Genomic DNA, 14,090 nt, shown 5'->3' with positions numbered 1-14,090 from the left:
TTGTTGCGGAGAGGGACAAGAAAAGCTGTGGCAACCTCAGGCCTAGAGTTGCAAAAACCCTTTGCTTCACGTGTCTTACAGATTTGCAAATAACACAGTTATTTGTAATGTTTTAATTTCTTCACGTGTTTGGAGTGTATTCCAGTCGCTACGCATTTAGTCACTTTGCATATATATATATCCCAGGGAAAATTAGTTTTTGCGTTGGTTCAGATCTTTCATTGCTGCATCATTATTATGGGGTTTAGTTGCTTTACCTGTGCACTTAGAGACTCCTAATAGGAGACTGATAAGCCCCATCTTGGTTTTCTGCTCAAGAATACGCATTGGAATCGTGGATTTTCTTCTGAGTTAGAGTACTTCCTCTTCTTTAATGCATTCAACTATTGGCACAGAAAAAAGGTAGAGTTGAGTGGGGAAACGGGGTGTGGGCAGAAGGGTGCTTCAGTCTCCCTTCCAGTGATCTGTCTGTATCTGCACTGAATGAGAGAGTTTCATGGGTGGTGGTAATTTGAAAGGTCAAGACAGGGTTAGGGAGCAGAATCATGGAGGAAATGGAGAATGATGCATGGAGAGTCTTTAAGTGTATAAAAAAATTGCACCCAAACAGGGTTCAGGAAGGGAATTGTTGCAGAAATTCATAAAAAAAACAAACCAACCACCTTCTTCTGTCTTTCTGCACTGTATATCAGACAAAGAACATGTCACTCTTCTGGCAATATTATGTGCTTCTTGTTTGGCTGACTTCATTAAATCAAAATTATTTTTCTTGTTAAAAATGTGCTCATGAGCATAAACTTTAAATATTTAAGCATTTAGCATTCAAACAGCGTAATTATTGGATTTTTCTGAGGTGTTAATGATACAACTTCACAAGATAAGGGTGACCATATGCATGTCCCTTAGAGTTTTGTTTTCCTTTAAGAATATCAGAAGTGGTAAAGTTAGGGATTTTGTTTTGATTTGGGGGATTTTCCTGGTTGTTTGTTGTAAACCTTGACTTATTTCAAAGGACGGCACCAAAAAAAGGTGTTCCTGTTAAAGAAAAAGCTATTGCATGAGGGTGCTTAAAAGCAGACATTGACGTATGCGTAGAATTGCTAAACAAACATTTATTTTTTCCCTTTACAAATAGAATGTGTGTGCAGGGTGGCTTAGGATTTATTTCACACATAGTTTAGCGCTTTTTTCACTGTTTTATTGATGATAGATGCAAGTCTGAGAATTTGACTAATTTTATATATGTAAAAGTATATATTTTTTTTCCTGGGACTGACAGATTGCATGTTTTCAGGTATCCATACTCTGAAAATAAGTACACCATTCATATTCATAGAACCACAGAATGGTTTGGGTTGGAAGGAACCTTAAAACCTATCCAGTTCCACCCCCCTCCCATTGGGCAGGGACACCTCCCACCAGACCAGGTTGCCCGAAGCCCCATCCAGCCTGGCCTTGAACACTTCCAGGGAGTGAAGCATCCACGGCTTCTCTGGGCAGCCTGTGCCAGTGCCTCACCACCCTCATAGCAAAGAATTTCTTCCTAGTATCTAATCTGAACCTACCCTCTTTCAGTATAAGGCCATTCCTCCTTGTCCTGTCCCTACACACCCTGACAAAGAGTCCTTTCCCAGCCTTCCTGTAGCCCCCCTTAGGTACTGGAAGGCCACTGTAATGTCTCCCCCGGAGCGTTCTCTTCTCCAGGCTGAATAACCCCAACTCCCTCATCCTGTCCCTTAGGAGAGGTGCTCCAGCACTCTGAGCATCCTTGTGGCCATCCTCTGGGCCCATTCCAACAGGTCTATGTTACTCCTCACCAGTTTCAAGTGAGTCTGGGAGGGGGTTTCTGTGAATTTCTGTGGATATATTTGAATTGCAGGCTAATTGCCTACTCCAGTGCAGTGTTGCTGTTGGCCAAGTTCTTCTCTATGCTACCTGTGGTACTTCATGGTAGGGTGGTGAGCCAGTTAACAAAGCCAATGCAGACAATGACTGATGGCTTTGGGGAGAACAGGCTGTTCGCTGGCAAGCTAGCCCCTGAACTAGCTTGCTTTGGGATCAGGTGAGTTTGTTGGTGCAGCAAAAGCAACTAGTAGGACTGCACAGGCTTTTGTAAGGTAGGACTATGCCTGTTGGAGACTGCCGTGTCCAACTTTGTTCTCACCATGACTTTTCGTTGCATTCATTCTGAGCTCTGATTATTTGCAGAAGCAATAACCCTGACATCAGTACCAGAATCTTACCAGAAGTTCATATGTGCCTAATTAAGGAATGAAATGAGCAAATACAGTAACTTTCATCTCTCTATATACTTTCATAAGCATTAGATAGAACCTTCTATTTATGTAGTTAGTACCTTTCAGAGGATATCTTTTTCAGCTCATGCGGTCTTTCATCCGCAGTATCCCTTCAGTGAAGAGATCCATAGCTTGATTTCAGCGTGAAAAACTATTTCCTGTAATTCCTTTTGTTCCTGTTTACCAACTTGATCCTTATGTGAAATTTATTTTGCTACATAGCATTTGTTGCCTTCCTTCAAAGCTGTTCTAGTCCTACTGTGTTGCCTTTTGAAATCTGAATGGGTAGATACCAGAACAGCATGTGACTTGAAACATGTGGGGATGTGCTGTGGTTTTGAGTAGGTAGCGCTCTGATTTGCTGCCTTAACTACTCTCATCGTATTTAGTTTGCATTCTTGAGCACTGTGATGCACAATGAGGTGATGTTTTCATGAAAACATCTAGTATAATAACAGTCTTGCATCAGGGTGGTAACTGCTAATTTGAAGGCCATCATATTAAATGTTTTGGCTGTTTTTTTCCCCCAAGTATCGTTGCATGCTTGTCTGTGTTGAATTTCATCACTTGCTGTCATAAATCCTTTCTACAGTTATTTACAGTTAGCACCTTATGCTACCAAGAAAAAATTAGTATCATAAGAAAATGTTTGTTGTCTCACTGGTTGAAATTATGTCCGAACATATCAGTACTGTGGCTGTCAAGCCGAAGTGTTGTAGAATACCACGGTGGGAACCGAAACTTTCTCTACCTTGTTGTTAGACCACTTAGAGGCTAAACTCACCAAAAGGTGTTTTCTGCTGCTTTGTTTTTCCTAAGACTTTTGTATTTCCCTGTGCAAGGCACCTTGTTAGAAATATTTCGGAGAGCTCACAATAGATGGTGTCAGTGTAATTTTATTAAGTGCTTGTTCTTCCTTGCAAGAGGAAGAGGATTTATTAATGAGTCTACTAATTCTCTTCCAATTGACCTAGATACTTGCTGCATTAAACTAACTGATTTTCAAACAGGAATTATCGAAATAAATTTGGCAGAAAGACAGAATACGTTTGCAAAACAAAAATCAGCCTTGGCTGTTTTTTGTGAGGATAAAAGATTACTGGTCCCATCACAAATAGCTGCTTTCCTTTAGAGCAACTCTAACCAACCTGTCAGAAATGGGACACTGGCCTGTTCGTGTTGCAGAGCCCTAACCAAACTTAGCTAAAGTTTTTAGCTTTTTAGCTTTGGAGCTAAAAATGTCGGCTGTTCAACTTGACTTTTAAATCCTTAATTTAGCTGATGGGCAACAGGACAAATCTGAGAGGGATTCACAGACTTAAAGTCAAAAAGAAATCCTGAAGGAAAATATATCTGATTTTTGTTTCAATTTATTCCTTGTGTCACTCACTGGTTCCTTGTGTGTGCTTTAGCTCTTCCTTCATAACGTGACTGATGGCATTGTGTTCCTTCAGCTTCTCACTTCCTAAGGGTGTAGGAGATCTCAGTGAAGTTTCCTCAGAAGGAGCAGAGTGCCCCAAGCCCTAGTGCCCAGCTAGGCTTCTCTCTTCTGCTTCTACTGAAGCTGTGCCATTGCGATGGAGGAAAAATGAGAGAACGATAAATGAGCAAAGGAGGCCTAAGCAGTAGTGCAGTGAGAAAGGCAATGTGCCAGAGCATGGAGGAAACTTGTCTTTCAGTCTCTGCTGAGTGCTGCCTATGACCTGCGTCTTGGCTGTTGATTAAAAGAGTGGACAAGACCCAAAGCCCTTGGCCTCCTTATTGCTGTTGGACAGCAGTGTAATGACCAGTCTGCTACAGAGTTGGTGGGTGCTTTTACCCATGGGTGTTTTAGTGCTGAGCTCAACTCAGTGCTGTCTACGTGTGGAGCGTTCTGAGTGGACTGGGCCTCTCAGAGGAATTCAGTGTGGTGATACCGAATGGCGCTGGCTTAGTGAGCCTCTGTGTGGGCACAGGCAGTGCCAGAAACATGGGTATTCCTGCACTTAATAATACAAGTAAGATCGACTAGATGACCAGGCAAGGATTTAATCAATGTCTCCATTAAAACACCTATTTTTCACCTTCATGTTGCTTTATAAATAGTGGTACAGTTCCATAACTGTAGATCAGGGCACAATTTGCTTTAAGTTCTTTCATGCACATTAAAAAAAAAAGGCTAAACTTAGTTATTTTTTCAAATAGGAAGGAGTGACTGTTTGTACCCTCTTCTGCTGACATGAAGGCTAGAAGAGTGCAGGCTAGTCATCTTCCTCCCTGAAAATTTGTTTAGAAAAGGCTGTCTGAGTATTGTTACAGAGACTCTAATTGGTATTCTGTTGCAAAATAAAAACTTAAGTTTAAATGCAGAATATAATAACTACTGTGATATTATATTAGTATGAACTATTTCCTGGACTTACCCTCTGAAAAGACTCAGTTGAAGATTCTTTGTGGTACATCTTTTATAATGTAAGTCATAAAGTTTCTATTTTTTAAAATCTGGCACAGAAAATGGTCGGTATTCTGTTTTTGTGGAATGAAATTTTTTTTGGGTGATTAAACCCTACTTCTGAGGAAGGAGGGGAAACGAAGCAGGTACAATATTAACTATTTTTTTTCTAACTAAGGAGGATGTTTTCGGTTTGTAATACAGGTTTCAATGCTTTTGTCATTAGGTTGTTGAAGACTATGCTGGAAGATGGCAGGTTCCTTTGCCTCAGCTTCAGGTGCTTCAAACGGCTCTCTGTTGTTTCACGTCTGCCTGTGTATCATTTCCAGCTGAATGTGAGCACGTACAATATGTATTGAGTAGCCTAGCTTTGTAAGTACATCTTACTTTTTTATTACTATTTCCAGTAAAATGTAGAATGTCAGTGTTGTACTTCTATAATAGTGATAGGTTTTCAGAGGTCCTCAGAGCTTTTAGGAGTGGTTTTGCCAGGTTACTTAGCTGTGTGGAACAAAGTCACACATGGTAAGAAAAGAACAGCTAACTGTGGATGTGAAAACTATAATTCAGGTAAGTCATTTTATGTCATTAAGTATTCAAGCTGCATATTCCAGTATTGTGTCATAAGGGTTTTCCGACGAAACAAATTATCTGAAGAAATAAGTCAAGTGATCACCTTACAGATGGCTTTCATGGGAAAAATACTTTTTGGAGTATTTGAAGACCGACCTTTGGCAGCACATAATTGTAAATGTGTTACTGAAAGTATTTATTGTTCTACTCTAATGATGTAACTAGCTAAGTGTTTGTTGAGATAAACAAATTTCTTATATTGGTTAAGAAATTAATCAATTTTAAAATGGATTTTTTTTACGTTCAAGTCATGAAAATGCATATGGAAATGACTTGTTATGACTTTTGGTCAGTTAACTGTATATTCAGTTTGACAGAGAACTGCAGAGTGTATCTTATTATAATCTTGGTTTTCTTGTGGTGGTTTTCCCACGTGAAGGCTGAAAGTGTCAGGGTGATGATCAATACATAGCAAAAGTCCATTTTTTTCTGCTGTTAGAACCTAATTTTAATATTTCAAAAACTTTAGTGTTCAACAGAAGAAGACAAACAAAATCTTTGAGTTAGCTATCCAAGACACAATGTACTTGATTTTCTCATCAACAGGTGGAGATAAAAACTCAAAAGCTTAGTTTTATTGCTAGTTCAGTTTGAGTAAAGCAGATTTATCTGTCCAGCTTTCTTGTTGAGTACTGATTTCAGATACAGCCTAGTGTCTCAGTTCAGAATTTATTTGGAAACTTCTCATCATGCTTCATCAAGTCTTCGGAGGTGAATGTTCTCAGCCTTTACTTTGTCTGGAGGAACTCTTTATATTCTTCTAGAGCTATTAGTAATAATTATATACAAATTAAAGTTTTATTGGGTATACTTGTCCAAATATCTGCTATCTTTAAATGTTGGTGAAACTTCACCAGTGAGACCTATGGGGGGGGGGATGCTATTTGACATGAGACTATTTATGGAATCAGAAGATAATGATTTTTAAACTGGAATGCTTAGGTATCATCTGCCAACAACTAGCAAATGAATCAAAAGATGGTGACCTCTCTTTTTTTCTAGTTTTTAGAAAAACTCATTTCATGAAGGTCAAACCACACCTGTAAACACTTCCAGTTATCAGAGTAGTGCGGACGTGGAGTGGGAATTACAAATTCAGGTGTTTTCTGTATTTAGGATGGTCACCATTCCTGCTAATCTAGAACTGAACTGATTGCTGACTTCCTAATGCCCTTGTCTGTCTTGGTTTTTGAAGCTGAGTTTACTTGCTGACGTTTCTTCCTGTTCTAGAATTACTGAATAATGAGTTTGTTTTTTTTTCTTCTGAATCTGCTTGATTGGCAATGTCATAGAGGCATTCTAGGATTTAACAGTCCAAGTTACCTAGGAAACCTTGCTCAAATCTCTTTCGAAAACTTGATGTGTATTAAGTCCTAGTTCTTATAGAACAAAAATCTGCCCATGTTGTCACACTTGAGTAAGACTTCCTGGGTAACTAGATGATAAAGTATTTATTTACAGCAGTGACTGTTGCATTTCCTATATGTACTAGCCATGCTCATCATCACAAATGAGGCAGCATCTGTATTACATTAATAGAGTTCTCTATTAATGCTGTCAGTGTTCTTAGACAATCTTCTAATGCCGGTAATATTGAAGAAGTGATGTCAGGGAGAGTCAGAAGCACCATTATTGTGGACAAATGGATATAAATGTAGGTGTGCAATATTGCAGACTGTTTTAAGATAGCAAGGCCAAGCTGGAATTGGCTATAGTGATTTTAACGGAATGTACACTGGTGACTAGGAAATACAAATGTTTCAATAGCTTCGTTTATTAGTCTCGAAAGATTGTGAAGCAAGGGTGTTGATGCAGAAGAAAACTGCAGTTTATGCTTGATCACTGTTAGTTTCCATTTTTTTGGTCAGGATCTTACTGTCTTTAAGTCAGTCAAAACAAATGAAAACTGATGCTTATATAAATTGCTATAAACACTTTTGTCTTAGCCAATTATGAAGTTCCAGTGTGGCTGCTTTCCAGATCATGACATGACTGAAGCATGACCTTTACTGAGAGTCAATAGGCTGCATTTTTTTTATTGACATGAAGATGAGATAATGTGTTTCTGGACAAAGTACTTATTTGGGTACTGATTTTTTTTAGTATGTATTTCAGCTGAGACTTGAAGATCTAATCTGTAGAAATATCCTGTCATTGAGTTTGATGAATGTGTATCTTAAATTTTCTAGCTAGGAATTATCTAAGAGAAATCTTACTGCAGCATAATCTAAAGAAAACCTAGTTTTGTGATTCTCTTGCATTATTTCCATAACTATTCCCATAGTAAACTTTTGAAATTTTTGGACTTTTAAAGAACATTTTAGAAAATTCTGCTTATGTGAATATTAAGGTTTTTTAATTGGCATTATTTCTGAAAATAAGAGGGGAAATGTTTTAAAACTGCTCTTTAAATTCTTCTATATCTGCTTTATTGAAAATGAAAGACTTTGTTTTGTAGGGATACTTCAGCTGTTAATCTCAAATGTAATGAGGATAAGAGAGTGACTTGAAATTTGGGGATAATTACAACGAATTTAAATGTTATGCAAAATAGTACCTTGTTCAGCAGTTCGTGAAAACCTGCCTTTTGTTTTAAGAGATGTTGCAACAAAAGACTAAATATGGTGGCCAGGAAAGAAATTGCTGTCAGTAAGATCTTGAGTCAAAGAACAGTAAGTGGAAGAGTGCTGGAACTTCACTCAGTTTTTGTCTTCTACCTTCTTTTTTCCTAAAGAAAATGATCCGTGTGTTCTTATGTTATGAGACCAAAAGCCTTTGCTGTTCTGTTCTTTAAAACACGCTAGATGTACACAGTTTTGCTTTTCACACTGTTTCCATTCAACTTTGAATTTTCATCTTAACCTGTCAGAGTCACTCAGATACCGACTGCCTCCTGTTCGTGACTTCTGCAGCCAGCAGTTGCAGGTTATGTTAATGCAATACTTGATAGTTACTTTTCCTAATAGAAATAATATTTCTCAGAATCTTAAGGCAGAGCAGTAGGAGATGTGCTGGAGCTGTCTGCTGATTCGTAAGATGCAACTGCCTAGCCATTGACTGAATTGCAAGTAATATCTAGAAGTATGCTTCTGTAAGTGAAAACTTAAAATTGTCCTGAGCTCTGGAAGGTTAATTTTTATCAATCTCTCTGATTCTGCTATCAGGGGATTGTTTTTCTCAGTCACTGCAATGAAAAAATAAATGAAGAAAAAAAAGCTAGAACATTATTTTAATACAATGGAAAACATGGAGGCCACTGTTGAGACAGTTGGAATCTAGTCTGCTTTTGCAAGGGTCAGTCCTGCCTTCTCCTTTATATGCCACCTCTTTTGTGGTAATACTTGTCAATTTGCATTACTGCACTGGGATCTGTTTTGCCTAAAACTTTGTTTGTGGTAAAATCAAAGTTTTTAATCAACTCATTTGAATGCCAAGCAGGAGGTGAATGTAGTTCCGTTTACACATTTGCACAAAAGCTACTTCTGGAAATCTTTAAAGGCTGTTGTTTGGAAATATGAAATTAATAGCACCTTTAAACCTGCATCTCTTTAGAGAGATTTCAGTGGGTGTTACAATAAGGCAGGTTGAAATGGAATAAAATGTGTTAGTACAAGATGCTCATCATACTTGAAAATATGAATTGCTGGGAATCTGCACTTACATAAAGTCAGTATGCCTTATATAGTGTGTGCACTCTTCAGTAATTGTATAGCTATCCTCTTCCTCAAAATTGCTGCATATCTGACAAATGTTTTGGTGGATGATCATTTTTTTTTAATGGTGAGTGAGGAACAGCAGTATGGAGGATGTTACAGTCCTTGAGAGAGAAGAACAGGCAGATACTGTATGTAAGTCTAGATGACCTGAACTTACGGAAACAGTGTAGCCATGGGAATTTTAACTTATTCTTAAGTATTCTGTTTGATTGCTAATTTGGACTTGTTAGATACCATATGTTAACATCTATAGATAAGTTGTTTGTATAGATAAGTTATTTGTGACCTGATGATTGGTGGAAAATGTGTTTCGGGGAGTGGGGGAAGTCTAACTGGAAAAGTCCAGCACAGACTATAAGACCAATGTTAAAATTTAGAACTGAATAGTGTTTGGAGTGTCTAGGTATTAGCCAAAACTTTTACATTGATTGTTCAGTGCTGGCAAGGACCCAAAACTTATGAAAATGCTATTTTGTTTTAGCGCTATGGAAAGCAGTAGACTTAACAGTAGTTTCATTTCTTGAATGGACATTTTTAGTTTGGTTGACTTGTCACTACTTCTGTTTTTTAGGAGTTTTTTTGAATTGCTGCTGTTCTTTGGAAAGGATGAGTTCTATGAAGATCCTTTGAAAGATATTTTAGGTTCAATCCAGGTAGTGTTGCCTACTTTCATACAAACCTTTGATAATGCTATTTTAGTACATGTGAAGACAAGTTTTTTTTGTGGATATATAACCTGGAGGAAATATGCCATTATAATAAGAGATGAGTTGCTTTACTTGCATTTATACCAACAAATTAATAAAAAGGATATTTTTACGGGAAAGCCAATTATTCTTATATTTATCATCAGTATTTCTATTGGAATTTTTCTGGACTAGGTAAAACATAAATTGTTTTCTTTTTAAAACCATTTTTTGAGTCAAGACATAATCTACGCTTTTCCTATATAGAAGAGAAGCTTTGCTTGTTTGTGCCTAATTAGAGCTTAATGTCATCCTCCATCCAGTGTGGTGTTTTTTTTTTTTACCACCTCATGACATGAAAGGTCAAGTTTTACCTCTGTGGTTTTAAACAGTAAATTGGAAATTGGAGCTATATTTCATTGAACTCTTCAGGTCAGCATGAACTGGCATTGTTTAAAACTATTTTGCTCTTGGCTAGGCTGGGACAATTTTTGGTATGTCTGTATACTACCATGTAAGAGAAATGTTCCCAGATTTAACATGTAGCCCTCTTTTTCACCAGATAAGGGTTGGGTTTTCATGGTGTTTTTTTGTTGTTGTCTGTTTTTTTGGACCTGGGCCAGTTTTGAGAGTTGAGTTCAGTGCATGTGAAAGAAAGCACTTGTGCCAACCACGAGAGAATAAACTTGATGTGGAAACAGGGTGAAAAACAGGGCTGGTTCTGCTGTTAAGACTGATCATGAAACTGCAGTTTGAGGAATAGCTATCCTCCTGTGATTTTTACATTGACACCTTTCTGTTATCACTGCTGCAAAGTCAGCACTGCTTACCTTAATTATTTAAACAGCAGCAATTATATTCTTACTGAGAATTAGTGGAAGAATAGGGTCAAGGAGTGGCTTAGCAGCCCCATGAATGAGTATGGTCTCTTGCAGAAGAGTAATGGGGTGTTTCGGTAGTCCTTGGGTAAGTGCTTTTCAAAAGTAGTCTATGAACAAGAAATAATTTTACCAAATGTGATGCATAGTAATTTATTCTGTGTGCTTTTGTATTACAATTCCCAAGTGCTTTGACTTTTAAACGATGAATGTATTAAAATGCATCTTTACATAATTTTCTTGATAAAGAACGTCTGAATCTGTTGTATAATCAAACTGGTAGTGAAGACCATTGTTTCGTTTATTTAACTGATCTCTACCATTGAACATATTCATTTGAATATGAAAGAAAACATTGAGGAATTGAAAACAAAAGAATTTACAGAAAAAGAACATATGTGAAGAAGTTAATTGTATATGCATAGAAGCTATTTTTCAATTGCATTGTTAGTCATCTCAGCTCACTTTATAAACATACCACAAGAAAGCTAAGATATCATTTTAGTTCCATTTCAAAATTAGATACTTTTTTCTTGTGACTGTTAATCAACAGTAGAATTCTTATGTTGATACTTTTACCAGCAAGTAAAAATGGGGGAAGGGAGGTATGGAACTTGGCATATATGAAAATCCTGGGTGGCTAAAACACTACATATTGTTGTGGGCAACTGTGATTTCTGTTAGATAGAAATTTGGATTAAAATGGTTGCTTGAGGGCTAGTGATTCACATGGTTTAGTTCAATTTTTCCCTTAAGCTTGGAAGAGTTTAGACTTCATCACTGCACCACAATTCCAGTGTCAACATGTCTGAATCTGTGCAGACTAGCATCAGGTGAAGACTTTTCCCACAGAGTTATGCCGATAATATCTCATAATCCAATGAAAGCAATTTGCATTGTTATGCTAATGGAAGATTTGCTGAGTGCCAGTAGAAAATATTCTGGCTTCCACAGTTCTGTGTTACAGAATATGAGTTGATGCTTTAGGACTTTATCTAGGCCCGGTCAAGACTTTGTAGGCTCAATTGTTGACTGAGGAAATACTTGAATGTGAATGGGTTTGCTAGTTTAATATCTTCTTGGGTGGTCTGAATATATTTTTAGACAACACTTATTTTCATCTTTCTAACTGTGTTTTCTTTTTTCTTGTAGGAATGTCAGAACCTTCTAAATAGATACAGAAATATGAACCTGGAACTAGTGACTCGAATCATTCGAGATGGTGGACCATGGGAGGATCCAGTATTACAAGCAATTCTTAAAGCAAAGCCTGTATCACAGGACTTAGGTACTTAAATTACCTTGTAATTGTTTTTTTAGAGTGCTGGAAAATGTGCTGTTAAGCTTTTTTGATATTAGGATCAAGTGTTGTCAGCTGGTTTTGCACACAATTGTTTTGAAGTAAAGTGTCAGTCCCTCTTGAAAGAAAACTAGATCTCTGTGCTAATAGCTTTAGTCTACTTTTATAGTACAGGGATCAAGTTACTCAGATACAAGAAGCTACTGAGGAGTCACTTAAAAATGTGTTTACAACATCCAGGTGTTCTAACCCAGGAAGAGCATATAGAGAAAGTTGACTTTGGTTAGGCTACTGAAGTATCATGATCGGAGAGGTCCTGATATGTAGTTTTTTCTCATGGTGCTATGACTAATTTATTTTTTTTCTTTTAAGTTTATGTACTTGGGATTGGGGCTTTTCTTGGCTCTGTTTAGAATTAAGCCTGTGATTACATCTGGTAGCTGCTTTGTGTTTATGGTAGTATATATAATAGTTGGGTTTTAAAGAAAGATTATTTTTTTCAAACCATGCGTGTAGACAAATGTAACCTGGCAGTTAATGAATGTTTGTAAGGGTAAAAATGGCATATATCCAATCTACGGTGAAGTCTTTACTAGCCTCTTCTGTATTTGCTAGCAATGTTAATGACCTCTTGAAAAAACCTCTTGAAAATTGTTTCCATTTGATAGTGATAAAAAAACCTAGTTCTTCTCTAGTTATGGCGCAGTAAATGATTCAAATTCATTACTTTCTGGAATGAACACGTTGTTATAAACAGAGGAGGAAGAGGATGAACCAAAGAAAGTGGTTTGGTAGCAAATTAATCTGATTCAGTGGGCAGTCTTTGATTGTTGCTTGTCTCTCTTGTGAAGTAAGCAGTTGACTTACAGTTCACCTTTGATTTTTATTACATATCTGATAAACTTCTGGACATATATATACAGAAACAAAATGAAAACAAACAATATCCTTGTTTTATTCTGCATCACATGACTAACTAGGAGTTTTGGTGGTTATCATCTGAAGCTAGGTGTCAAATGGAAGAAAAAGTTTTAATCTAAAAAGATTAATATGTATAATAGAACATTTCAGGAAAGAATGAAGGCATGTATGACTCAGTAGGAATTTGAAATGTTTTGTTCCATCTCTATCTCTCCAGCAAAGATTTAGTTAATCCTTTTTTCTTATTGATTTCCTTGATCAGCATGAAGCCATTTGATTATGATGAGTAACAGTTCAAGAATTCTTCCTTAGTTTTACCTGGCAGAGAATGATGAGACTGCCTATTGTCATTAGCTGATCACTTTGTTTTCTTTCATGGAAGGCTACATCTCCTTCCCCTCTGCCTAGGTTTTCTTCCTCTTTGTATCTGCTGATTAACCCCTCTCCACACATCTCATCTGCGATCACAAACATTGTATTTTAGATAACACCTTTTGGAAGTGTTTTGTTTTTTGTTTCACTTCATCTAAAATCTGATTCTTATGAAATCTTAAAGCAAACATTCTGCGCTGCTTTATAAGCTGGCAGTATTTGGTGTATATTTTGAAATTGGGCCATAGAGTTCCCTCAGGGATCACTCTTTTAAATGAGGGAAAACTGCTTATTATTGCTGAATCATCAACCATTACTCATGGAAGTCGGACGGATGAATAAATACATACTGTGTGAACTACATAATCTTGTCCTGGATTCATCAGTTACACAGAAGGTTAGGCCAAGACAAACCTTGCTGTGCCTGTCCTTACTTGAATTGCAGTGTACTTTGGGATGTTGCAGTGTATATTGAGATGGCTGGAAAGGAAGGTAGTCTGGGGTTTTACAGAAAAATAGCAGGGTTTGATATGGGTTGGAATTTTTTGCAGCATAGATGCAATAAATAGGTGATGAAGAGTAGGACAGCCTAATGTGAATGTCTAAAAGAGTATTGTAGACAGAGGAACGTTCGGTTGTAAGCAGTTAATTATTTTTGAAGCTGATGGTTGGCATCTCTCTCTTCAAAGCAAAGTACTGCACATTCTGCCTGGACAAGAATAGACGTTGTTTTCCCCAAGCTGTTTTTAATATATTGCAGACTTGTGTAAATGCTACTATAGTTAGTGGTTGTCTTCTGCTTTGGAGACTTAGAAGCCTTGTAAATGCCTTCTTGGAAAAAGAGGGCATTCCATGA

At 37.2% G+C, this 14,090-nt stretch overlaps 1 protein-coding gene across 2 annotated transcripts in view; it reads left to right on the top strand.

The window, feature by feature from the left end:
- ZNF654 (zinc finger protein 654) overlaps positions 1-14,090 on the top strand; it is a 35,343-nt gene that overhangs the window by 6,496 nt on the left and 14,757 nt on the right. Inside the window, exons 2-4 of one of the 2 annotated variants that reach the window (XM_040568368.1) lie at positions 4,955-5,100; positions 9,649-9,730; positions 11,794-11,929. In XM_040568368.1, coding sequence (XP_040424302.1) covers positions 4,955-5,100; positions 9,649-9,730; positions 11,794-11,929 — 364 coding nt within the window. Of the gene's footprint in view, positions 1-4,954; positions 5,101-9,648; positions 9,731-11,793; positions 11,930-14,090 lie in introns of those variants that run through there. The other variant, XM_040568379.1, reaches the window with a different exon arrangement.

The sequence above is a fragment of the Cygnus olor genome, chromosome 1, assembly GCF_009769625.2.
Source record: "Cygnus olor isolate bCygOlo1 chromosome 1, bCygOlo1.pri.v2, whole genome shotgun sequence".
NCBI lineage: Eukaryota > Metazoa > Chordata > Aves > Anseriformes > Anatidae > Cygnus > Cygnus olor.
This window is presented reverse-complemented; position numbering and strand designations above follow the sequence as displayed.